Below are 27521 nucleotides of genomic sequence, written 5' to 3'. Positions count from 1 at the left end.
TACCGGTACCTACCTTATCAGTCAACAAATCTTCTTCTGAACTACGGAACTGCTCCGAGTCGGGCACATACTCGAACGGCTCTACGTTGACAGTAGTGCGACATATGGCCTCGCCGATTTTATTGGTGGCCACGCATGTATACTCACCCTTATCCTCGGGAAACACTTCGCTAATTGTGAGCACACAGCGCCCGGTAGAGTCCTGCTGTACCTGCTTGTCCTTTGTCTCTTGAATCAGCTGCGAATTGTGGTACCAGTGAACCTTTGGTAACGGCAAAGCCACCACCTGACACTCGAGCGTTAACCGCTCTCCATCCATAACACGCGTCGGTTTGATTGTCTCCAAAAACCGCGGTGATATGTATTCGGTAACTTCCTCGGTTTCGATGGTGTCCAACGTTTGGACGGTTGCAGTAGAAGTTACCGAACCGGCTACATTTTCCGCTCGGCACGTATACGCGCCTGTATCCTTGCGGGTGAACGACTCAATGATCAGAATCGAGCGGTTCTCCTTCGTAACGATGCGCTGCTCATTGGTCGACTTAATGGCAGTGCCTTCCTTGAACCACTGGAAGGTTGAGGTGGGATAGCTCTCGACTGATGCTTCTAGAATGCATACCTCGGCTTCGGCGATTAATTTCGGCACTAACGGTTCAATGAACCGCGGTGCTTTGGCTTCGTCAGTGTCAGTAGCATCGGAGATAGCAACGGAGGCAGACGATTTAGCCTGGCCAGCCTCGTTTGTTACATTAATCTCATACTTGCCACCTCTCTGACGGGTCACTCGACGAATTTCCAGTCGGCTGTAGTACTCTTCGTTGGTGATGATGACTTCTTCCTCCTCTTCCACAACCTCTTTGCTATTGCGGAACCATTTAACAGTGGGCTTAGGAACGCCGGTGTACCGACACTCGAACACAAGCGTGCTGCCTGTACGTACAACCTGTGCCTCCAGTGGTTGCACAATCTGTGGAGCAACTGCTGATGGTTTCACCCGTTCCAACATTACCGACTGGATGTACACGTTTGCTTTACCCACAGCCTTTCCGAAATTGTTCTCCGCCAGTACGGTAAACACAACCGGTACGTTCTGCTTCGGCTGCTTCACTGTCAACCGCACATGTCCTGTTTGTTCTACGTAGTATGTTTCGATCTCTTCCTCCTCCTCCTCAATGATCTCTATATCATCACGCAGCCAGCGTACTTTCGGAGTGGGAATACCTGCCACTTGACATGTCACGGTCGCAACCGTTTTCTGTGCGTTCAGGTCGATCTTCAGCGGAACAACAAAGCGTGGTGCTTCACCATGCTCTGGTTTCTCCTGGACGATGATGTTAGCTTTGCTGATAGCCACGCCGGCCTCATTCTTAGCCTCGCAAGTGTAGATTCCGACATGGTAGGGTTGCACGGTAGCGATTTCCAAAGTGGCCACATCCTCCACCACGTTCATGATGTATTCCGAGTTGGCGAACAACATCGTATCGTTAAAGTACCACTGCACCGTTGGGAACGGAATGCCTTCAATGCGACAGCGTAACAGTACCGGTTTGTCAGTTTCGCATATCTGGGGCTGCAATTTCTCTACTATGTTGGGAGGTTGGACTTTGGGTTTACTAATCTTCAACGTTTGCTCTTGGATCTTGGTTTCGGCGATATGCTGTTGAGTCGTTTCCATCAACAGACGGTCCTCGCGAATATCCTCTTCAGCGATCTTATCTGTGACTTCTTGGATGCGCTTCTGGGTAATAATTTCCAGTTCTGGCAGCGGTTGACTATCGTCAATAAACACACGCCGTTGTTTTTCCTTTTTCACCACGTTAGACTGTACTCGCACCTCCATTTCTTTGCGGAACTCAGTCTGTTCCTCAATGTTAACATCTTCAATGGGTGCGGCCATTGGCTTGGTCTCCGGAACGGGACGCGTAAGCGTTATGCTGGATCTAGAAATCTCCTGTACTTGCTCCATTTCTTCCTCGTCCGCTTCATCTTCATCTTCGGGCTCCATCGCAAATGTGCTGAGTTCTTCCTTGAATACAACGTGCTTTTTGTTGCGCGACTTTCGCTTCTTAGCGGTTTCACGCGGTGCCAACTCGGGAATGAGATCCAACACTTCCTCTGGTACAATATCAACGATCGTTTCTGCCACTCGTGCCGGTTCTTCGGATTCTTCAAATGTTATCGATTCTTCCACCTCTGCAATACCCGACTCAGGGAACTTTGGTCTGATGATTTGCTTTTTGATGCGTTTCGTTTTTTTTGTGACCGTCTCTTCAATCTTCACATCACGTACGGGCTGTAGTTCATGTGGCGCGGGCACTTCCTCGATTACCGCCTCTTGCGCAGGAACTGGCTTCAGAATAACTTCTTCCTGAACCATTTGGTCTGGTTCAACGCGTTTTGGGATGGGTTTAAGCGTAACCTCTTCCTTATGGACCTCCTCCATGGGGAGTTCCTTCTTTCCACGACGCCATGGTGCAGGTTTTGACTGTTCCGGTTCTGGAAGCTTAGGTTCCCGCTGTATAATTGTTGGTTCTTCGGTCGGTTTTGGAGTTTCGTCTTTCGACGGTTTAGGTATCGGTTTGAGTACTACTTCCTCTTGTGGAGTTTCCGGCAGAGGTCTTCGTTTTCCTTTCGGCCATTCCTTTGGCTCCTCTACTTCGGGAAGGGGCTTATCCTTCTTTCCACGGCGCCATGGAGTTTGTTCCGGTGATGCTTCCTTTGGTACAGGTTCCGATTGCTTCGGTTGGATTGTAGCCTGCTGTTTTGGTTCTGGTTCGACGTCTTTAGTTGGTTTTGGAATTGGTTTTAACACTACTTCCTCTTCGGGCTCTTCTACTGCAGGACGTCGCTTACCGGTAGGCCATTTCTTTTCTTGCTCTTCCGTTTCAACTGGCTTCGGCTTCTTCGGAGTTCTTCTCCAAGGCGGTTGTTCAGGACCTGATTCCTGTTCTTTAGGCATCTCTTGAGCGGCATATTCCGTCTTTTCCAACTGTACGTCTTCCTGTTCTGGAATCTTCGCATAGACTGGCATTTCCAAAAGTTCAATTTCTTCCTTTCGTTTTGGTTTCTTTACTTTCTTTGGGACGATTTCTTTCACCTCAGCAACTGACACCGTATCGGCCAGAACATCTTCAATCTCCATTTGCTGAGGCACAGGTTTCAAGGATACTTCTTCCATTGTTTCTTGAGGTAATTCTTTAGTCCGCTTCGGTGTGGGTTTTAGTGTGACCGTTTCCAAGACAGCAGGTTCGGGAGCAGGGATTTCTCGCTTCGGGCCTGCTTTCTTTCCCCGCCGCCATGGTGGAAGACTGGTGTCTTCTTCTGGTACAACGGGTTTGTCTAGTTCCTGCTCTGGTTCAGGTTTATCATCGAGTTCTGGGATTGGTTTCGGTTTAATAATGGGTTCTTCTGCTACCTTAGGTTCTACTTCTTTCGTTGGTCGAGGAATTGGCTTGAGGACCACCTCTTCCTTAGGTTCATCTGGAAGAGGACGTCTCTTACCCGTGGGCCATTGTTTTTCCTCCGGAACTTCTTCTTGCGGCTTTGGCTTTTGTTGTCTACGCCAGCTTGGCTTTTCAGCCTCTTGTGCTGGCTCCTTGGGTTTTAATTCGTCCAACTTTTCCGGTAGTTCCATCTTTTCAATCTCGGGTACATCTGTGGGAGTAAATTCCAGTTTCTCCAACGATTCCTGTTGTTGTGGCCCAGATTTTGGCTTTTTCTTCTTAACGATCTTAACCGTTTTCTCTTCGACTTCCTCTTGCTCCACAACAGGAACTTCCTCCACAGTTGCCCTCTTGGGTACTGGTTTCAGCGAAACCTCCTCGATAGTCTCTTTTGGAAGCTCCTTCGTTTGACGTGGTGTCGGTTTAAGCATAATCTGTTCAACCTTTTCTGGCTCTGCTGGAGCAGGAATAGGTTTCTTCTCAACCAGTTTCTTTCCCCGCCGCCATGGTGGAAGACTGGTGTCTTCTTCTGGTACAACGGGTTTGTCTAGTTCCTGTTCTGGTTCAGGTTGATCATCGAGTTCTGGGATTGGTTTCGGTTTAATAATGGGTTCTTCTGCTACCTTAGGTTCTACTTCTTTCGTTGGTCGAGGAATTGGCTTGAGGACCACCTCTTCCTTAGGTTCAACTGGAAGAGGACGTCTCTTACCCGTGGGCCATTGTTTTTCCTCCGGAACTTCTTCTTGCGGCTTTGGCTTTTGTTGTCTACGCCAGCTTGGTTTTTCAGCCTCTTGTTCTGGCTCCTTGGGTTTTAATTCGTCCAACTTTTCCGGTAGTTCCATCTTTCCAATCTCGGGTACATCTGTGGGAGTAAATTCCAGTTTCTCCAACGAATCCTGTTGTTGTGGCCCAGATTTTGGCTTTTTCTTCTTAACGATCTTAACCGTTTTCTCTTCGACTTCCTCTTGCTCCGCAACAGGAACTTCCTCCACAGTTGCCCTCTTGGGTACTGGTTTCAGCGAAACCTCCTCGATAGTCTCTTTTGGAAGCTCCTTCGTTTGACGTGGTGTCGGTTTAAGCATAATCTGTTCAACCTTTTCTGGCTCTGCTGGAGCAGGAATAGGTTTCTTCTCAACCAGTTTCTTTCCCCGCCGCCATGGTGGAAGACTGGTGTCTTCTTCTGGTACAACGGGTTTGTCTAGTTCCTGCTCTGGTTCAGGTTTATCATCGAGTTCTGGGATTGGTTTCGGTTTAATAATGGGTTCTTCTGCTACCTTAGGTTCTACTTCTTTCGTTGGTCGAGGAATTGGCTTGAGGACCACCTCTTCCTTAGGTTCATCTGGAAGAGGACGTCTCTTACCCGTGGGCCATTGTTTTTCCTCCGGAACTTCTTCTTGCGGCTTTGGCTTTTGTTGTCTACGCCAGCTTGGCTTTTCAGCCTCTTGTTCTGGCTCCTTGGGTTTTAATTCGTCCAACTTTTCCGGTAGTTCCATCTTTTCAATCTCGGGTACATCTGTGGGAGTAAATTCCAGTTTCTCCAACGATTTCTGTTGTTGTGGCCCAGATTTTGGCTTTTTCTTCTTAACGATCTTAACCGTTTTCTCTTCGACTTCCTCTTGCTCCACAACAGGAACTTCCTCCACAGTTGCCCTCTTGGGTACTGGTTTCAGCGAAACCTCCTCGATAGTCTCTTTTGGAAGCTCCTTCGATTGACGTGGTGTAGGTTTAAGCATAATCTGTTCAACCTTTTCCGGCTCTGGTGGTTTCGGTATTTCTCGTTTCGGTCCCGGTTTGCGTCCACGCATCCATGGTGGAAGTTGCGTTTCGGGACGCTCTTCTACTTCTGGTTGCAGCTCTTCCGGCGCTGGTTCTGTGGGGATTTTAGGTCCTCTTCGCCAGGCTACCGGTTGTTCGTTGGGTTTCGTATCTTGTACAAGTTCCTGCTCTGTTTGCTCCACAACGAGCTTTGCAGTATCTTCCTGTTCGGTTATTTGCACGGGTGTGATCGAAGCTACTTTCGGCCCTCGGCGCCATGGAGCTGGCTGAAGCTCGGTTTGTTCTTGTGGTTGCTTCCCTTCTTGCTCGATTAAACGATCTAATCTTAGCACAGCAGAGGTTTCTGTCTGCGCATAAGGTTGGCATTCTGGCTCGAGGCGTTTACCTTGTCTCCAAGCTACACCAGCTCCTTGGTCCAAGGTAAGCTTTTGTTGCTCTTGCTCAGTGGTGGTTTCGTCTCTATCCACCTTAAGCATAGTGCTTTCGTCGGTCTCTACAAACTGTTCCCTGCCCATTTGAGCTTGTTCCTTTTTAGCTCCTCCTCTACGCCAGGGAACACCTTCAGCCCTTTGCGAATCCTTACGTGTTAGTTCATCTACTTGCTGTTGGATTTCAAGAATGGATATATCCTCATCATGTCGCAATTTTTGAACATGATAGTCCACATGATCGATGTCTTCCTTCTCGCCGATAATAGCTTGAACCATCTCTTCCATGTGATGCTCGGATATTTCCTGCTGTTCGCGTTTCACCGTCTTCAGTTCGACTTTTTCCAGCTGCTCCCGCTGAATCTGTGGCTTCTGGATTTGGGTTGGTTTTAATTGTACCGTTTCAAGTTTTTCTTTTTCGATTTTTTTTCGATCTTTGGTGGTTTTTTTCAGTTTCACCACCTCTGCAGTCCATGGTTTTATTTCTTCCCGCTTATCGATCGACAACGATCGGTCGCGTGATGTACGGCGATCCTGAGACGCACGTCGCCAGGGAGCAGTAGTAGTGGTGGGACCGCGGGATAAGCTTCGAGAACGTCTCCAGGGAAGACTCTCGTCACCTTGTGGGACGAATTCGGTGTCTACTTCGCTCGTCCCGGTGCTGCTATCATACGATCCATCACTCAGCCCCTGGGCGAGTACTGTCGCCTTAGAGGATGATGAAAATTGTTGCGTCTGTTGCACATCCTGTTGATTTTGGAGCTGTACCTCTTTGGCACCGTGCACCTGTCGCATCTGCTTTCGGCGCTCTAAATAGAAGAGGGAAAGTACGAGAAGGTGTATAATTTAGCAGCCGATCAACGCTGTGATCTGTTCGATCGTATCGAGGCCAACGTTAGTCAATGCTTACATTTCACCAAGCAAAACACACACGCGTCCTCCTGGCACGTGTGTGAGGAATGTAAAACGAATTTAAGAGGGAATCAAAATTTATGAAGCCAACAACTCCAACTCCCGGATGCCAAGGGTGGTTGGAATGCTAAGCGTAAACAGATGGCGTTAGGAGGTTGTATACGGTTGTGTTCACCAGCTTCTATTCTTTGTGGTGTGTCTTACTGCAGTTTGTTATTTTTTTGCATTTTTGCGTAGCGTACGAAGGTGTTGCAAAGGTGAGATGATAGGTTATTTTTAGCGGCAGGAATTTCTGGATTAGCTCATCAAGGGGGTTGGCGTTAAAAGTGGTGTGCAATATGGCCATTTGCAGTGAAGCAGTTTCGTCATGCTTGGTGGAATTTAATGGTACTGTCATTATTGTACCTGCACGAGCAATGAATTCTTGGTCGCAGATATGTATCGTTAAGAAACCCTGTTGGTGTTCGACTCATGTTGTTGTTCTTTAGCGTAATGCATCGTAGTTTGGACATGGTCGAGAAACAGTAACGCGTGGGAAGACTCGTGGTGTCCTACATCAAGAGCTAGTTCTTTTTAAAAAAGTCCTTCAATTAACATTCCATGGCTAGGGAAATGAGTCTAGATCAAGTTGATGGCCACTTTGCAACACAAACGATTAGTCATGGTCCGCAAATGGCGTCCGCCTCGATGACTAGTTTGTGTGTCATCTGTTTTGTTTATCTCGTTGATGAAACAACAACAGCCGCATGATTCACTGTGCTGCGGAAACATCTTCTGAGTAATGTGCAAAGCCGTGACAATTTCGGACACCCGTCGCTAGGACACCTCCAATTTTGATAGGTAACACGGAAGAGACACGTTGTTTCGGTCACGTGTTAGTACCACGTTAGATTGTATAGTCTATTACAACGTCTACTACCTCCCATGTATCGACAGTGTAAATTGTTATCAAGCGTTGTGTAATCAATTTAGGACAAAATCATGAAATACGAGACCATGAATGAACCATTCAATATTTACACTCTCAGGTCATTGTCATGCAACCTTTTCTTCTTCCCACGAGACACACCGTCGGCGGATTGCTACGCTGACAGGGAGCCGTATAAATAATTTTTCATTTCGGCAAATTATCCCCGCTATTCCGCCTACCACTTAGTGAGACTTCCCACCTAGCAGATACTAGAAGGCCGACCTACGTTCACAACATTTTTCCCCACGATTAACGCTAATCTTGTAAATTTTGTTAGACATTTATCACTCGAGCTGAGTGAGCTTCCTGTCTAGTGGAAAATGTCCCAAAATCAACCCAAACAAGAGAAGACACGAGTCGTCTCATATTGCATCAAAAATAAGTTGCGCTCGAGCTTTATCGTTGCGTCTGTGAAGGATCAACGAAGTGAACCAAAAAAAAAATAGGAAAAACCCGTACAACGCTTCTTGTTATCATGCATGCAAAATGAAAGTCAGTGTCGAAAAGTGGTAAGATAGGAGACGAAAAGGTACTTATAACATATATTCCCGCAGGTTGTATGCTTGTTCGTAGCGAGGAGGGAGTGCACTCGAGTCCTCGGTTTCAACTGCGGGAAATGGGGTCATAAATCGCCCCACTGCGGACAATTGTGCGTTGAATGTGTCATGTCGGAAGACGATCCTTCCACTCAGCCCCGCTTAGTAGTGCAAAGGGGGAATACGTACGGCACAAAGTTGACAAGCACTGACAGCATCCGAAATACCCGGGGGTTAAAACCATGAACCGGTTCGTCAAAAAAAAAAAAACAAAAATTGGGGAATTAGCCACAATGGCTGTCGAACCGTTTCGAAAGTGACCAGGGCGAACGTCGCGCGTTTAATTTTAGATACCAGCTCCGGCGTTAGTGTTCGTTCCCGTTCGCGTGTGCGATTCTCTCACCGGAGCAGAACCACCACACCACGATCGTGGGGATGAGCGTGAGTGACCCTTATTAATTATTTTCGGCATTTCTTAAAATATCTCACTGGTGAGTGGTCGACCGGAAGTTGGTGCGCATGCGCCGAGTGGGACGACATTAGGCCCCAAGTGCAGACACTAGGCGCTCTCTTTTCAACCGATCGGTCACTTTAGTCGACATAGAGTGGTTAGCTCGGTTGGACGGTTTGTGAACCGGTTCGGTCCAGGTAGGGCAAGGGCTTCAAAGGCTGGATCGGAACAGTTACCGCGTGGCAGAGGGGACACCAAACAAACTCCGGAAGATAGGGGGATTTGAAAGAGGCATCGAGTGTAGAATTAATTGAGCTCGGGGAGCTTCTAATCGCATGACGTTTCAACTCGTTTCCTGGTGTCATGCGGTGTGGTTGTGAGGTCCATTGTGTGTAGGAGGTGACGCGCATGACATGTTTGTCAACACTGTTGTCCTGCCGAAACGAAAGTGTTTCCTTAATTCACTAAATTTTTGTGTCACCATTGCGGCTTTAGAACTTCAGTTCCCAAGCGATCGGTTCGAGTTAGTGAACAAAGCAGGGAAAGTGGATATAGGTTCGGGATAAATGTCAGAATGGAATCAGAACCATTTTAAATGAAGTGAGCGTGTGATTTTTTTTCTCGTTTTGTTACAAACGTTTTGCTCTTCACTTCGGTTTTTATTGCTTACTTACAAACGTATAAAAACATACATATAATTAGTCTCTGATCGCGCAACATAGTGACAAACTGGGATTGGGAAGGGAAAGGACAAAACCTATTTGTTAATGCGCGTTTAAGTCATCTTAAGTGATACACACTGAGTGTTTTGTTTAATTTGTTAATAAATAAATCTTAACTAAAGCGAAGTAACATGACAAGCTATAACAACGGAAAAAGTGCTGGAAGCGAACGCACCCACGATCGTTCCCTAGTTCATCGATCGCGCTCTACTCTGCTCGCTGTGTACACGAGACTAAGCTTATTAAATCGTCCTGCTCGAGACTTCAACCACCGAACATCAGCGATGAGAATACACATCTATTGAAAGCGTAACACAACAAGTATAACACCGAGTGATCAGTAGTGCATGCGGTAATAGGGGCAGGAGCCTCTAGCTGCATGCAGCTGTCAGGCGATGCAGCAGGGCGTTAATGGCGGCGCAAGATCCTACATGTCTGCCACGAGTTGACAAGATAAGTATACCGTTTCAGAAGCTTGTATTGTTACCAAACAAATTGCTGCAGCGTTAATTTATTGTCACCCTCAGGGTAAACGGTCTCCTTGCAAGAAATCTGTATCGCGTTAAGCACAGAAAGATCTATTACATTTGCCAGATGGGCGCCATCATGATAAAGATTTTGAAAGCGTGTTGCACGCCTTTGACTTTCGTAGAACATTCGGGGTCATTCGCCCGGTTATACGAGCGGTGAAGAAGCAAACAGGCACTGTATCACACTAGCAGAAAAGGAGCGGGTTAAAGGACGACGACATTTTGTCAAAAGAAAAACCACAAACGAAACAAAGGACTATTTTTAGCGATTTTTTAAAAACACACAAGAAATTTGGCATTTTGTGTTGTGGCTTTTTCTGTTTTGATTCGGTTGTTGATGCCATAAACAAGCGGCTTGTACGCATCCAAACTGCAACCATCTTGAGGACGCCTGCAGCAATTCAGTTTTGGGGACGGTTGCTTAAAGTTCATCCTGACTAATGTCTTGAATTTCGTTTCGTTTTTGAACAGGATACATGTGATGGCGAGTTCGCGTCAGTTGGACGGGAGGAGGCCCTATTGAATGGTGATAATTGAAGACTTTTAATTACTACTACCTAATCTACCATGAGGAACCGGCCATTGGAATCAGATATCTCAACGGGGCAAGTGCATACATCGACGGCAATGCAAGTCTACAAACAACGATCCTGAACAACATTTGAGCGACCCGGTTAGGCATCGTCAACAATAGCACACGGCACGTCATCGTCCAAAAACAAGCCTTAGAAACACGACCTCAGTATACGCGTGGGTAGCGTCATTGTGTTCTAACGGAGTGACTCAACCACTGACTCTCGGGATGTGTTTACTAAGTAACGCGATGGTTCAGACTGTCCGACCAGAAACCCGGAGAATATTCTAGAATACCTTGAATATCGGCAAATCTACTACATGTCATGGTTTACCAGCCGATGCCGGAACGGAACAATGCAAACGAGCAAATGCTATAGAGATCGATCGATCCTTCTAAATCTTACAAAAGATCAAGTCGGATGGCTATAGTTCGATACACGCTCCATGCCGTACAGTGTTCATGTTCTATCCATTTCTCTTTTTGTTATGTTCAGTACCAGATTCGAATGATCATTCCTCTCGACCGCTTTTACTTGTTTGCAATGCCCTCCTTGAGCGCGAGGGGTTTTGTGCTAACGAAATCTATTTTAGTAATGAAATCTTTATTGCTAATTATTCAGCTCGAAGAAGCACTAGACGCCACACAAAATTTGAAGCATTTTCTGGGGGGAGGGGTTACATAATTGTTTCCTGCACGCTATCCTGTCTTCATCCTTCTTGAACTTCAACTCAATTTCCAACTTCTGCACACCATTTTCCGTGCCTGCTATTCTTGGTACTAATGCCTATCTCTTGCTCCCTTTTGCCAATCACTCTCTGTATCTTTCACCGTAATGATATCGATCGCTCCAAAGGTAAGTAATAAAAGTAATAAATCTCATGTTGTTCTGGTTTTTATCTTTCATACGCAATAAAGTAAACTACTGAATCTTGAATGTAAACTTCCGAATACACACCAACGAAAAGCAAATCGAGCAGCCTTTAATTACAGTGCGCCTTCACTCATCATCCGAAAATCAATCGAAAGAACTTGTACTATAAAAAAAATACATGCGCGCCCTGCAGTTAAACCAAAAGATTAAAAACTCCCAACCTCAACCCGAAGGTCAACATGATTCATGTTCCAGAGGCGGATCTCTCCGTGTCTTCCGGGAAGCGTGCGGGACGCGATGCTTTTCCGTGTGCAAACACACGATTACCATGTGGTCGACGTAGGTGATGTGGCCGTTAAACAGAACGCCACACGGAGCACACGGCGTCCTATAATTAGAACGATCCGTTTCTTGCCGTGTGAAAAAACTCACGCCTCACGATGGGGTGTGCACCAAACCATCACACGTCAGGCTTGTCATCAGCGTCCGCTCACCTCAGCACAGCATAAACGCACCGGCAATTCGGGAGATGTGGCCTACGAACGGTGTTGCGAAGCGTTGACTCACCCGATGTTGGAATATTCCAAACGTGTGCTCACACCTTTACAACTCACAAACGCTCAAAATCGCATTCGAGCTGCACACGGTACGCAACCGTATGCCCAAGACGAGAGGCCATGTATAATTAGGGTAGGCATCGTTATTATTCCTTCTTTTTTTAGTGGTGCTCTTGATGTCGAGATTCGCCTACCAGAGCGATGCATAACGACACACCGCTCAGGGACGTTGCAAAATTCTTCATCAAAAGTCAGAATGCATCTTCACACGGGACGGCCATGAATGTGACGTCGATGGTCTTCACATAGCCGAATGAATGTTTTCAAGACATTGTGATGGACGCTGGCTATTAATCTTGGTGAGCGTACCGACCGCGTTACGGTGGAAGATACTGAACTGTTTTTTGGTGCATACATTTCGGCCTCCCACCCGCAAAGAAAACGAACGAACGATGGGTCGACGACATGTGAATTATGTATATCCCATGTGGAGGAAGGAGAGGATCAGCATGGGAAATGTGTATGTGTGTACAAGACTTGTGGTGTATCTGTGATTTTTCCGAAGAATAATTCAAATAGAGTGATTAGAAATGGAAATGGGATTGATTATTCAATCCGTACATTGCGCGAATGTACTGTTTTTTTTTCTATAAGCCGAACATTATCATGCCGGACGTTACACTTGATGCCAATCTCACAACGGATGGTGTACAGGGTTGGATTCGTACACTGTCGGGGTAGTTTAATTTTTCACGAATTAACGGAGAAGTTATGAAGACCGGGTTGGAGAAGGCGATCGCGAATGGTTGTCCATCGCGTTGTCCCCCCGGGGGAAGAAGATCAACTCCCGGGAGCACACAACTATTGGAATTTGGAAATGGCCACGGAGTCGAACCGGTGGTGCCGGTTAACACAAAACGATTCCTCGCATGTGTACGCATGTGTGTCATTCGATCTATCTTCATTGCTAAAAATAGCGAAGACACTCGTGGGAAGGAGATCCCCGGTGGATGGGATCTCGTTCCCCGTTCGTATCGTGTGCTCGTGCTAGTGTGCATGTGTTGTACAAGTTCGATCATTGCGGTATCAAGATATTGTGTTGCTGAGGATAGATAGTGGTTTGCCCATCTACCTACGGAACAAATGGTATAATGCTTCTTATCAAAATTCGTTCGTCTGCTTTGCGGAGGATGGAGGATTCATGTGTGGGCCAGTGTGCCGCGTCCCCTACTGGTGACAAAACGCTTTCCTTTCCTTTAGCCTTCCTTTTTTATTGTGTTAACATATCCTCAAGCTATAAAAAACTAAGCTGGCCTAATTATGCGTCGTGTATAATTGTCAGTTAATTCGATCATTAAAATCAGCAAAGCTATATATCATGTAGGTGTACTATTAGACGTATAAAAACAGCATCAAAAACATGGCGCGGTATTATAAATATGTAAATAGATATTCTCTTCATTTTGGCCTCTCACTCTTGCTTTTCCAACTCAACGTGCTTCTACTAATCTGAATGTATCGGTATTGTAACTCTTCTTTTTGCGCAATTATCTTGTGATGTATGCACTTGCACTGTCCCCCTCTGATAGCTCTACTCTTTCTTTAGCTATTAAGAATCGGATGTCATTTTAACATTAGCTAATGAGCTATTGCCCAACCAATATACGCTTGCATCTTGCGTGATAGTCATTGTGGCAAGAAATTAGCATCATCCTGTATCCTTTGCTGTATGCTCGTTACGTCCGCAAGATGGTATCATTTTGCCGCGAGTTTCTGCTTTTGGTACAAGACTTGAACGATGCTTTACTTTTTGGGTTAATAATGGTCTTGTACTAAAGAGCTGCAGCAGCAGAATTTAGAGCGCAAACACCCATCTCGGTAATGGGAAGGGAACAGTAAAGGCTAGACTATAAACAAACAAACAAAGTAGCACAACAGCAAAACAACAATCTGTCCGTCCATGAAAACATCCCGCCGGGTTCGCTGGTGTTTGATTATCGGAAGACGGGATTGACGCTTACCGATCGTGTAGCTAAAGACATTTATGAGTTCGAATAAAATATCCGAGAGGCGTGTATAAAGTAATGGAGAGTAGTTTGAAGGGGGGGCGGGTATAAGGATGTACACAGCTTGCAACGCGTGGCAGGACTAAATTATTTACTGATGGTGTTTTGCTGTTTTGTTTTGCAGGTTGGTTGGTTTTGTTTTGGTTCTACTGAGTATTCTTACTTTTGACTATCAGTTTGGCGGACGTTTCAACCTGCCCCGCGGATGTGGTCACACGGCAGGTGAAGGTACCGGAGTCCTCCTCGTAGGTCGTCCCGATCAGAAGCACGGCATTGTTGCCCTCGTTGATCATCTGTAGATGGCGGTAGAGAAAAGAAGAATGCCAGCATTGGAAAAGCATTAGCAACAAGGTCATTTTAACAGGTAAGCAAATGTAGAAAGAAACCGAGAGACAGAGTTCAATTAGTAATCATGGGTTAAGGTTGTCAAATTTGGATTCAAACCGCCATTGGCAATGTTTGCAATTGGGACGTTTGCCAACACAATTTCGAAACGGTTTCAACGCACATCGAACAAACTTTACACGAGAGCACGCGTAGGAGTGTTGACGGACAAACAAGCCGACCGATGAGAGACAAAATGTCTGCCAAGGCAATTAAATGGCTACTACCTTGGCATGGGCCCATCAGCAGCTGTCCCCGTTTGTCAGCGGAACGGATCGGAAAAGCGTAAAAAATATCCAAATGGAAAGTGAGGTCAAACGGAACGAACATGACTCGCTCAGATCTGGTGGGTGTGACATTTAACAAGATCATCAAACACGTGTGCCAACAATTTTAGATCGATCGTGGCTAGTTCTGTTTGTTCCAGCGCGATGATCCAACGACGTTAATTAAGACACATCGTTCGCGGTCACACTTCTGGCACAGAATCAAACTCCAAACGAACGGCTATTAGATGAGCTGCCGTATGGCACATTTGGGAGATAAATTATTATAATGATCGGTAACTCAATTTCGCAGGGGTGGATTATAGCTTACCTGAAAATCGGGTGACTCCGGAATCAGAAGACCTTCACGCAACCACTGTACGGTCATTTTGGTTGGTTTGCCAACAATCGTTGTCTTGAACTGAGCCGGCGAACCCTCGTCCACGATGCAATCTTTCATCTCACCCAGCTTTGGTCCGGCATCGGGCATTTCTGGGGCGACCACCTTCAACGTGGCAGTGGTGTGGACTTCACCGCCCGGGTTTGACGCGATGCATAGATACTGTCCCTCATCCTCCGGGAACGCTTCGGTAACGATCAGCGTAAACGCATCTCGATCCTTGCCCATTTGGAAGTATTTGGAGGGTTTAATCTGCTTATCGCCCTTGAACCACTGCGCGGTCGGTGTCGGCTTGCCAGTGACTCGAGTACGGAACTCTACCGATTGTCCCTCGGGTACCGTTTTGTCCTTTAGCGGTTCAACCAATGTTGGAGGACGCTCCGTTCCGGGAGTGGCCGGCTTCTCGATGATGGGCGTCACGGGTGTATCCACGGTACAGACCGCATCACAACGTGCCTCCCCGGCACTGTTGATGGCAACACACTCGTACTTCGCACCATCTTCTGCGTACGCCTCAATGATCAACAGCGTGTAGTTGTTATCTTCCTCGAGCATTTTGTATTTGATGTTCGGCGTGAGCTTTTGGCCATTCTTCAGCCAGTACACATCGAGCGGTTTCGTACCGGTTACCTTTGCGTCGAAACGCGCCAGCTGTCCGGCCGTTACCGTCGTGTCGCTAATCGTGCTGACAAAGCTCGGCGGAATCACTCCGCCACGGCCCTGTTGCCGGCGCTGTTCCACCACCAGGTTGGCGCTACACTTAGCAGTACCTCCACGGTTCTCCGCAATCACTGCAAACACGGCCGAATCTTCGAGGAACACCTGTCGAATGATCAGCACCGACTTCGTACCGAACGTGTGGATCTGGAAGTCTGCCGAATTGTTAATTTGGAAGTTCTCGCGGAACCATCGCACTGTCGGCATGGGTTCTCCATCGAACTCAACCTCGAACCGTGCCTGTTCGTTTTCGAATGCACGGCACGGCTGAATCTTACGAGTGAACACTGGTGGCTTGGTCGGCTGTACCGGTCCTTCCACCACGCGTTCTTGCGTCGTACCTTTGTGCTCCATTTCGGTCGTTTCCGTGGCGGTGATTTTACGGATGATTTCTTTGTCATCGTACACCTCCTTCTGTGTTTGCTTCTGTTGCGATACGTGAACTTCCTTGCCCTGGACGGACGTTTCGGTCGGTTCCGGGATCAACTTCTTCTTGGGTGCTTCAATCAGTTCGACGTTTTCGCTCTCTTTTGTTTCCTCCCTGTAATGTGTAAGCATAGGCGCATTGAGTGGTTATGTTATTGAGATTGATTTTCATTGCATATTCTATACTTACAGCGTCTGCTCGTAGGCGCTTGCCATACCCTTGGCAATCGATTGACTAACAACCTTTTCACCAGGGATCGCAAACTGATGTTTATCTTCACGCATCTTCTGCTCTTTAGTGATCTGCTCATTTTCCAGCTCAGCCAACTTGCTGTAATAATCCTCACCCTTCTTCTGTTTGACCGTCTTTTGCCATTCAGTTTCACCTTCCTTCTTGGCCTTCGCCTTCTGTACGACCTTGGTAACGCGCTTCTTCTTCTTCTCTTCCTGCAGCGTCATTTCCAGATCCGTTTCCGTGCGTCCCTTCTGATAGGCGACTAGATCATAGTCGTACCATGCTGTTAATCAGATAATTAGGGTTGGAAAAACGGATGGTGACAACAGATCGCAGTTCATGAACAACCGTACATGGAGGGGAATCCCGTCAGAAGGATCTGTGGGAAAACCCCACCGTGTAACGTTTTCTTCATCGTCCTCCGCTATGATACACTACACAATCACCGAGCCATATGATAGCTGTTTTAAGGTGCGGGAGTAGAAGATCCATTCAGGGAAGATTGCGTGCATGCAAACATGCCGTCAGACTTATGGGGATCAATTCCGTTAAGGTGCATCGCAATTAATGTACGGTTAATAGCAGATTGAGAATAAAATTGAAACAGTTACCAATAAGTTAAGGACCCGGCGGCATTAGACACCAAAAGGCTTTCTTGTCATTGTTCTCGCTTTCTTGTATTAGGCCTTACCTAGCACCAGCATCTACGCGACTGTGCACCATTAAGCGAGAACAACCCAAGCCCCATACATTCCCAAACATAAAGAATCAAATGATCAGTTAATCAAAGCAAGCAAGAAATGGAAGGCGTTTCGAAATTCACAAAAACTATAATACAAGCTGGATGTAGTGGACGATTCCATCAAGGGTGCCAGATATATACAAAACGAGCAGAATAGATAGAGAAAAGTTTAGTTCCATACGGTGATGTACGGCTTGCAGTAGAAAACAAACACAGCATAGTGCAAATACGCGATAGAGGTGCATTCTGAACCCAATCTGATGACGATCTTCTGCACAGAAGTAAACGATAACTGTTTCCACATCCCAGAACAGGAAGCTGCAATGCTAGGTGAGACGAGTTCCATAGAAGATCCCAGGTTCCTTTCTCTCTTCCTCTCATATAAAACAACTGGACCGGGAGCAGCAGTGGCTTATGCTAAATCTGCTTTGATTAGGGGGAAGAATTGTAGGCGACTGTTCTTCGGGAGGAAACTCCCGAAAGAACGGAAGAGCAGGATTGGGGAAGGGGAATTTGAGGGAGTATATTGCTTGAAATGATTTGATTGTTGTTGCTGGTGGATATCATATGTGGTACGGTTCTGTTCGCGAAGTGGCCCGATGGAAGGCTCCGAAGGACGGCAAAGTTTTAACATGAGAAAAAGGGAGCCGTGGATATAGTGAAGCGTGTTCATCACCGCTGTGTTAGTGTAGTAATATGGAGTATACGTGCTAGTCACACTCCATTCAGTAGTGGAGCGAACTCTACCTAAAGCAAAGCACCAGCCTCCAGTGTTGATTTTTCGAGTGGCCAGTGAGTAGTAAAGAGTAAGTGTGTGAGTGGTAAAAGTGGCAGTAATAGTAAGTAGATAGAGTAGCGAGTAGCGATAGGTGTGTCTTTATGGCTGACACTGCCGCGAGTAGGAAGAGTACATTGTTGGTGCAGTGAGATCGATTGATGGCTGTGTCAGTGTACTTACGTCGTGGCGAGTTCTTCAGCACACCGCGGTAGTCATCACGACGAGGAGTAATCTTCAGTTCACAGCTAGCAACGGCCTCACCGACGGAGCTACGGGCGATAACTTCAATTTTGCCGGTGTCATATTGACGCGTCTTCGGAATATCGAAGTGATACATGCCATCATAGGTAAGCTTGTAGCGTTGACCCTGAAAAGAGAGATTGTGTGAGAACCGTATAGTGAATGATTTCCACGAAAACTTACATTAACGACGGTATGTCCATTGATGAGCCACATGACACGGGGTTTTGGATGTCCGGTAACACGACAGCAGAATCGAGCCCATTCACCTTCCTCTACTTCGATGGACTCTGGACGACTGACAAAGGCTGGTTCCTTCTTGGGCTTTTGTGTCTCGTCGATCACCTCGGGGATGCTGCAAGCAAAATAGAATACGATTAAAACATAAAGCTTTTTAAAGTGCGAGTTTTTTTGAAACATACTTCAAGTTCCACAAGGCTTCCATTTCGCGGATCTTCTGGATACTCTTCATGCCCTTTGGCAACTGCGAATCGTAGACGATGCCTGGCTTGCCGGTAGTCTTGATGATTGCACGAGTTTCGTCCATGCCGTACAAGTTCGTGGCACGGCACAGGTACTCGCCACTATCCTCCGGATAGATCCAGCCGAAGTTCATGGCAACGTAACCAAAGTCGTAGATCGGTGTGAAACGGTTCTCTGTGAAGATACAAAATGTTGTTTAAATTGATACCACCCATAAATAGAATACGGGTATCCCCTATCTAGGCGACACTCACTGTATGGCAGTGGTTTGCCGTTGTAGAACCATTCAACCTTCATGTCTGGATCGCCGACTGGTGCCAGTTGGCACTCGAACTTGGTGGCTTGCATCTCGACCAGATTGGTCTGATCCTTGATCTGAACAACGAAACGCGGAGGTTGTTTGCGGTCTGGATCGAACAAGTCGTCCTCCGTAAGGAAGATTTCCTCCGTGTACTTCTTGATTGTTGCTTCCATTTGCATGAGTGTCTCCGACTTCTGCATGCCCTTTGGAATCTGGTTCTGGAGCACAATCGAGGGTAACTTTTTGCAGCTGATGTGGGCCTTGGTTACGTCCTCACCGTGCTCGTTGAAAGCACGGCAAGTGTAGTCACCCGCATCCTCCGTGTACACCGAAAGAATGTCCAAGGACACGAAGCCCATATCGTAGATTGTACGGTATCGGTGACCGCTTGGCAGAGGTTTGCCATTGCGGAACCATTCCACTCGCAGCTTCGGATCTTCCTTCGGTTCGACACGACACTCGAAGCGAATGGTTTCACCCTCATCGATCGTTGCAGACTGGATCTGTGACACAAACTTCGGTGGTCCGAAGGTACGCTCCTCTTGGGTCGCCAACGTTACTTTTCCACGTTCCAGTTCCTTCAGCTTGGAAGCAGTCATACCTTCAGGCAGCTGTGAATCCAGCACGATACCACCGCGAGCCACCACAGTCACCTTGGCGGTGGTTGACGCGGTACCCCACTTGTTGGTGGCTCGGCACTCATACACACCAGAATCTCGGACGTACGCATAGTCCATATCTAGTGCAATGAAACCGAAATCATTCAGCATGTGCACACGGGAACCGGTTGCAAATGGCTTGCCATTGTGATACCAATCGATACGCAGTGACGAGTCTCCCACCGGTTCGACGCGACAGTCGAAGTGGACTGGTCCACCCTCAGGAATGTCCACGTTGTCCTTGATTTCGACAACGAACTTTGGTGGGCGGCCTTCTTCCTCATCAGCCATCAGCTCTTCGCGCTTGTGCAGCTGCTCTTCTAGCTTTTGGATGCTCTCCGTGCCAGTACGGAAGTTCGACGGCAGTTGCGGCTCCATGATAATACCCTGGCGACCACGCACAGTTAGCTTGCATGAAACGGTTGCCTCTCCGTGACGGTTTGTAGCCTTGCACGTGTACAATCCTGAGTCACGCTGGTAGCAACCGGCAATCTCCAGGATCACAAAACCGAAGTCGTTGATCGTCTTGATGCGCGAGCCTGCCCACAAAGCCTTTCCGTTGTGGTACCATTCGACACGCATGCTCGGATCGTTGATTGGCGTTAGGCGACACTCGAAGTGCGCCAACGAGTTTTCGGTCAACGTCATGTCCGAAGGTGTGGTGATGAATTCTGGTGGCTTGCCAGTGTCGTCGTCGGGCGATCCGAGCCCACCGTGTGGAATGCCAAGGCCCTCCAGCTCGGCAATACGTTCAATGGTGCTCTCCATGCCCTTGGGCAGTTGCGACTCAAGAATGATGCTACGCTTGCCCTGCACACGCATGGTCGACGTAGTGACCGCCTCACCGTACTCGTTCGTCGCACGACATGAGTACTCACCCGAGTCCTCGGGATACACTGGCGAGATTTCCAAAATAACGAATCCAAAGTCGCAGAACGTGCGGAATCGTGAACCGGTCTTTAGTGGCTTGCCGTTCCAGAACCATTCCACCTTCAGCTTCGGATCGTCCGTTGGTGTCAACTTGGCTTCGAAGTGAGCGCTTTCGCCTTCCCGCAGTGAATCGATGTTCGATAGTGGTGTCGTAAAGACTGGAGCACGACCGCCCTCGGTGCGTTCACGCTCATCACGGGTACGGATCAATGAATCCTCCAGCGTCTGAATCTTCTCCAATCCACCCTCCATTCCACGGGGCAGCTGTGAGTCCAGGATGAGGTTGGCCTTCGAAATACAGCGCAGCGTAGCCTTGGTGCTGTCCGACCCATACTTGTTCGTAGCTCTGCATTCGAATTCACCCGAATTTTCTTCGTAGCAGTACAGAATATCGAGGATCACAATTCCGAAATCGTGGAACGTACGGTAACGATGGCCATGTGGCAGCTTCTGTCCATTCCAGTACCATTCCACCACCAACTCGGGGTCGTTGATCGGAGTCAGGCGTGCCTCAAAGTGAGCGCTCTGTCCCTCCACTAGCTTCGTTATGTCGCTGATCTTTGTGGTGAAGCGCGGTGCTTCGCCAACCGGCGAACCTGCTGCAGTCTGTTTCACACCCGATTGGCTTTCGAGCTCGCGAATTCTTGCCAGCGAGTCTGGTTGCAGAGACTCCAGATACACGCCACCCTTTCCGAAGCACTTAAGTGTAGCACGGGTCGTGTCTTCACCATATTTGTTCGACGCACGGCATACGTACTCACCCGAGTCGTGACTCTGTACGTACGCAATGTCCAGCAATACGTAACCAAAGTCCGATACCGGCTTGATGCGGTTCGAATGGCGCATTGGTTTGCCGTTGTGGAACCATTCTACCTTCAGGTCCGGATCGTTCACCGGTACAAGAGTACACTCGAAATGAGCCGATTGTCCATCCTTCAAGCCCTCCAGCGATTGCAGCTGAGTGGTGAAACGTGGCTTTTGTCCAGCCGACTTGTCAACACATTCCAGATCGACGCTGATCTCAGCCGATCCAAACCGGTTTGTGGCACGGCACGTGTAGCTGCCTGAGTCCTCGATCTTAGTGCCGAGTATCTCTAGCACAACCATTCCGAAAGCGTACACCGTGCGCACACGGTGGCTTGCTTCAAGCTGCTTGCCATTGTACAACCATTCGATGGTCATGGATTGATCGCCGGTCGGAATGAGCGTAGCATCGAAGTGCGCTATCTCACCCTCGCCGACATTCTTTAGCGTGACGAACTCCGAAGTGAAACGTGGCGCATGTCCGGCATCCGATTCTGCCTGTCCACCTTCTTGACGGCGAAGAGAATCCTCCAGATCTTGGATCTTTTCCAGGCCCTCCGTGCCCTTTGGATGCTGTGTACGCTCGATCAGGCTCTCCTTAGTTGCGCAATACACGGTCGAGGAAGTGAATGCCTCGCCGGCCAAGTTGTACGCCTTGCAAGTGTAAATACCCTGATCGCGTTCATACACCTCCGTAAGGTCAAGCGTGACGAAACCGAAGTCACTTGTCATCTTGAAGCGTGATCCATGCTCCAACACCTTGCCGTTGAAGTACCATTCAATCTTCAGATTAGGATCGTCCTTGGGTTCGACCTGGCCTTCCAAATGAAGTGCTTCTGCCTCGTTCAGCCGGAACTCCGACTGCAGCTGTACCGTCCATTGTGGTTTCGGGAAAGCAGATTCCGGTTTCGATTCCTGACGGCGGTAGCGATTGGCCAAAGCTGCTTCGGTGTCTTGCACTGCCTCGAGTCCAGCCTTGCCCTGTGGATGTTGCGTATCCAAGTACATGGTGCTGGTGCTGGTACAGCGCAACGAACCGGAAGTCGATGCCGATCCCTTGCTGTTGGTTGCTTTGCACGTGTAGATACCCGAATCCTCGGCGTATGCACCAGTCAGATCCAGTGAAACAAAACCGAAGTCATACGTAGTCTTGAAACGAGCACCAGTTGGCAGCGGCTTACCATTGACGAACCATTCGATCTGCATCGTTGGATCCTTGGAAGGTTCCACGCGACATTCGAAGTGTGCATTTTCTCCTTCCTTGATCTCCACATTGTTCAGGTGACTAACGAAGACTGGCGATTCGAACTGATCCTCTGGTACATCGCGCAGGTTCATGCGTGGTGCCTCCAGATCCTGGATCTTCTGCACAGATGATGGATGCATGGTGTCACCGAGCAACCAATGGCTGGCGTCGATCTTGAGCGTAGCTGTAGAGACAGCTTCGCCAAGATTATTCGTAGCCTTGCAGGTGTAGATAGCTGAGTCGTCCGCTCGCAAACCGTTGATCGAGAGAGTAACGAGTCCGAAGTCGAATGTGCTGCGGATACGTGCACCGGTAGTGATGGCGATACCATTCTTGAACCACTCGATACGCAGGTTTGGATCCGCGCGTGGTTCCACCTGGGCCTCCAGATAGACATGCTGACCTTCTTGTAGCTTGTCGTGGCTCTCGAGATGCGTGGTGAATACCGGGGCCTGCTGTGGCGTCGTGTCGACAAACATGTCTGGCACACGGTTCATGGCGGCTTCCTTCAGCTGTATCTTTTCCCAGGCTTCAGGCAGCAGCGGCTCTCCGGCGATCGAAGCCTTCGACTTGATCTTCATCGTGGTCGATGAAACGGCTTCTCCCGCGCGATTGATTGCCTTGCACATGTACACACCTGAATCTTCCGCCACAACCGAATTGATGTCCAGCGTGACAAATCCGAAATCGTTCGTAGTGCGGAATCGAGAACCCATCTTCAATTCAACACCATTTACGTACCACTCATACTTCATGCTAGCATCACCCACCGGCACAACGCGTGCCTCGAAGTGTGCATGCTGACCCTCCCATAGTTCTGACGGTCCGGTCAGTAATTGCGTGAATATAGGTTTCTCGAAAGCTGCCTCATGGTCATCGGAACGCTGCTGGTGCGGTTGCTCTAACGCAATAATCTTCTTCATGCCCTCCGGATGCTGCGAATCCATCTGAATGCTTGCCTTCGTGCGGACACGCATGGAAGCGGTAGTGACGGCTTCACCCAGCGGGTTAATTGCGCGGCACATGTACACACCTTCATCCTCCTCGCGCACATGCTGCAAATCCATCGAGACGAAACCGAAATCGTGCTGCTTTGCAATACGCGAGCTATCCTCCAATGGCTGCTCGTTGCGGAACCATTCTACCCGCAGGTTCGGATCGCCCACCGGGATCAAGCGGCACTCGAAGTGCGCCGTTTGTCCTTCGGCAACATAGTCGATGTTTTGCAGCGGCTGAGTGAACACAGGACGTTGCTTTGTGACAGCGTCTTGTACCTCCGGACGACGGAATGGACTAGCGCCTTCGAGCTGCTTGATCTTATCCAGACCCTCAGGATGCTGGGTGTCGGAAATGATCGCTCCCTTAGCAGTCACCTGCATCTTGATCGACGATTTACACTGGCCCTTAGCGTTGATGGCCTTCACCGTGTATTCGCCCGCATCCTCAGCAACGACGTGCTGGATGTCCAGTGCGACATAACCAAAGTCGAACGTAATATGGAAGCGGGAAGCCGATTGCAGTGGCTTACCGTTGTGGTAGAACTCGATGCGCAAGTTCGGATCGTGGATCGGTTCAACCTGCGCCTCAAAGTGAGCCGTTTGTCCCTCATGAATCTCCGTAGTGCCACGCAGCTCGGTAACGAAACGTGGTGCAGTAACTTCCGGTTCATCCAACTCCAGACGCGATGGTCGGACGTGCGCCTCAAGCTTCTGGATCTTCTCCAATCCATCTGGATGCTGTGAGTCGAAGATGATGTTGCGCTTGTTTGTAACGCGAATGTTGCACGTGCTGACCGCTTCACCGACTTGATTGGTGGCCTTGCACATGTATGTTCCGCTGTCCTCGCCATACACGTACAGAATATCGAGCGCTACGTAACCGAAGTCGTGCGTCGTGCGGAAACGATGTCCGGCGCGGATTGCCTTGCCGTTAATAAACCATTCAATTTTGAGATTTGGATCGTTGATCGGTTCAACGCGGCATTCCAGGTGGGCGTAGTCGCCTTCCTTCAGATTCTCCAAGCTAGTCAGTGGAGTGAGGAAGACTGGTTTCTGCTTGGCCGGTTCAACATCAGGGGTGTGCGGTTTCTGGTAGCTCTCCAGTTCCTTAATCTTTTGCAGCCGCTGTTCATCGAGCGTCTCCAAATATAATCCGGCATTTGCTGAAGGGGTAAACGATAAAGCGTTACTCTCAATGTATACAAACAAATGGTTGATTATGCTCACCTGTGACTTTAACAGCGCATGTCGTAACAGCCTCTCCTATCGCATTCTTAGCCTTACACATGTAAGTTCCCGTGTCCTCAGCGTGCGCATAAAGGATGTCGAGAGCTACGAAACCGAAATCGTATGTCGTTTTGAACCGGTGGCCCTGTTGAATAGGGCGTCCATTGCAGTACCATTCCACCTTCATCGTTGGATCGTTGACCGGCGTCAACGTAGCTTCCAGATGTACTGGCAGTCCTTCGCCGACACTAGCATTCTTGAGCGGTCTGCCAAACTGTGGCTTTTCGGCCACATACATCTCATCTTCTCCCTTACGACCGTAGCGGGCATCACATTCCAGATACTGAATCTTCTCCAGTGCTCCTTCGTGCTGTGTCTCACGTACAATACCAGCCTTCGGTGTTACGTTCAGCGAGATCGAAGATGTTTCCGATCCGAGGTGGTTCGTCGCACGGCACGTGTACTCGCCCGAATCCTCTGCATACACCGTCAGCACATCCAGCGCTGCAAATCCAAAGTCGTATGTCGTGCGGAATCTATGACCAGTAGTAAGAGGTTGACCGTTGTGGAACCATTCTACCTTCAGACTCGAATCCGGATACGGCTCGATGCGACATTCATAGTGAGCACTTTGGCCTTCAACCAGATTCGTAGGGCCGTGCAGCTTCGTGGTGAACTTAGGTGGCTGGGTAACAGCAACATCCTCCTCTTCACGACGCTGGAAGCGGATAGCATCTTCGAGCTGATGGATTTTCTCCAGTGCGCTCTCGTTCTGAGTATCCAGATCCAATGATGCCTTTGACTGGACAACCAACTTCGCGGAAGTAACAGCTTGGCCAAGGTCGTTGGTCGCACGGCATGTGTAAGTGCCCGAGTCCTCAGGGTTAACATACTTCATGTTCAGAGCCACATATCCGAAATCGTGCATCGTCGTGGTACGGTTCGAAGCTTCGATCGGAACACCGTTGCGCAGCCATTCCACGCGCATCTTTGGATCACCGACCGGTACCAGACGAGCTTCAAAATGTACGGCTTGATTCTCCGCCACCTTAACGTCCTTTACAGGCAGCGTAAACACTGGAGCCTGTGTGATAACCTCATCCACATCCGTTTCGCGTTGGTAACGTGAATTATCTTCAAGATACCGTAAGCTAGTCAGAGCATGTTCGTGTTGCGACTCCGAGTAGATACTCTTGCGCGTATGCACGACACAGGTGGCTGAAGTAACTGCTTCGCCTAGGGCATTCACTGCACGACACGTGTAGGTGCCGGAGTCATCTGCCAGACAGCCCATGATATCCAGTGCCACAAAGCCAAAGTTATTAGTTTCGGTGAAACGCGAACCAGTCTTGACTGGAGCCTCGTTGTGGTACCATTCCACGCGCAACGTTGGATCCGACACAGGAATCAAACGACACTCAAAGTGAGCTCGCTGACCTTCCTTAATCTCGATGTGTTTCAGCGATGTTGTGAACGTTGGCGCTTGCGTCGTCATCTCATCAAGATAATCCGACCGCTGTTGACGCGCCTTTTCTTCGAGATACTGGATCTGTTCCAGACCCATTTCGTTCTGGGTGTTGGTAAGAATCTGTTGCGAGCCACGACACGTCAGCTGCACCGCAATTTCGTCAACACCGACCAAGTTCACGGCACGACACATGTAAGTACCGGTGTCTTCCGCAATCAGATCGATAATATCCAGTGCAACGTAGCCAAAGTCATGAATCGGGCGGAAACGGTGGCCCACAGTGATGGGCATGCCGTTCTTGTACCATTCCACCTTCAGGTTCGGATCCGTGACCGGTTCCAGCTTACATTCGAAATGTGCATGGCCACCCTCCTGCGCACGGTCGATATTCTTCGGCTTGGTAAGGAAGCGCGGCTTCACGTTCACGATTTCATCGACGTACTCAGTTTTGCGGTAGCGAGCAATATCCTCTAGATACTGCAACTTCTCCAGCCCGGCTGGGTATTGCGTTTCCAGGATCAAATCCTTCTTCGCCATGATACGAACAGAGCAAGAGTTGACCGCCTCACCAAGCGAGTTACGTGCTTGACAGGTGTAGACACCCGAGTCTGCCGCATACACACCGAGCAGGTCCAAAGCGACGTAATCGAACTCGTACGCCGGTCGGAAGCGATGTCCAATCTTAACCGGCATACCGTTTACGAACCATTCCACTCGCATGGTCGGATCACCGACGGGTTGCAGACGGCACTCTAGATGAATGTTGGTTCCTTCATACGTTTCGATGTTGTGCAATGAGCGAGCGAACTGAGGCGGCGACATCACCGTAATGTCCTCAAGCACATCCCGACGCATACGCGATGCGTCTTCGAGATACTGCATTTGCTCGACGGACATTTCACTCTGAGCCTCGGTGATCACGTCCGAGCGTGTGATAACGCGCACGCACGCAGACGTATGAGCCGACCCGAGCTGGTTCGTAGCACGTACCGTGTATTCGCCCGAGTCAATCGCCGTCGAATGCAGGATGTCCAATGCTACGAAACCAAAATCGTAGTACGTTTTGAAGCGTGAACCCACAGTAATCGGACGTCCATTGTGGTACCATTCTACGCGCATTGTTGGATCACCGAGCGGTTCCAGCTTGCACTCCAAGTGAATGTTACGCCCCTCGCCAACAGGCTGTGGATCGGACAGCGGTTGGGTAAAGATTGGTTTGGACTTGCACAGCTCTTCAACTTGATACTGTGGCTCAACGAACTGTTTCTCCACCTTCTGCTGCGAACGTTCCACTACATGGTGCATGCTTGTTGTGTCGATAGCGGCACGGGCTGAAAAGAGAAAAATAGGGGGCGTTTGTGTAAGGTACTGTTCCAAT

General features: G+C 48.7%; 1 protein-coding gene across 1 annotated transcript in view; it reads right to left on the bottom strand.

Annotated features, from left to right (window-relative positions):
* LOC128303123 (titin-like) overlaps positions 1 to 27521 on the bottom strand; it is a 137934-nt gene that overhangs the window by 47420 nt on the left and 62993 nt on the right. Inside the window, exons 19-27 of the mRNA XM_053039980.1 lie at positions 24676 to 27474; positions 18765 to 24611; positions 18450 to 18684; positions 18211 to 18382; positions 17968 to 18154; positions 16223 to 16550; positions 14821 to 16147; positions 14003 to 14132; positions 14 to 6456 (exon numbers count right to left, since the gene is read on the bottom strand). Coding sequence (XP_052895940.1) covers positions 14 to 6456; positions 14003 to 14132; positions 14821 to 16147; positions 16223 to 16550; positions 17968 to 18154; positions 18211 to 18382; positions 18450 to 18684; positions 18765 to 24611; positions 24676 to 27474 — 17468 coding nt within the window. The remainder of the gene's footprint in view (positions 1 to 13; positions 6457 to 14002; positions 14133 to 14820; positions 16148 to 16222; positions 16551 to 17967; positions 18155 to 18210; positions 18383 to 18449; positions 18685 to 18764; positions 24612 to 24675; positions 27475 to 27521) is intronic.

This window comes from Anopheles moucheti, chromosome 3 (assembly GCF_943734755.1).
Source record: "Anopheles moucheti chromosome 3, idAnoMoucSN_F20_07, whole genome shotgun sequence".
NCBI classification, from domain to species: Eukaryota; Metazoa; Arthropoda; class Insecta; order Diptera; family Culicidae; genus Anopheles; species Anopheles moucheti.
Note: the sequence above shows the minus strand (reverse complement) of the source record. Positions and strands in the feature narration are given on the sequence as shown.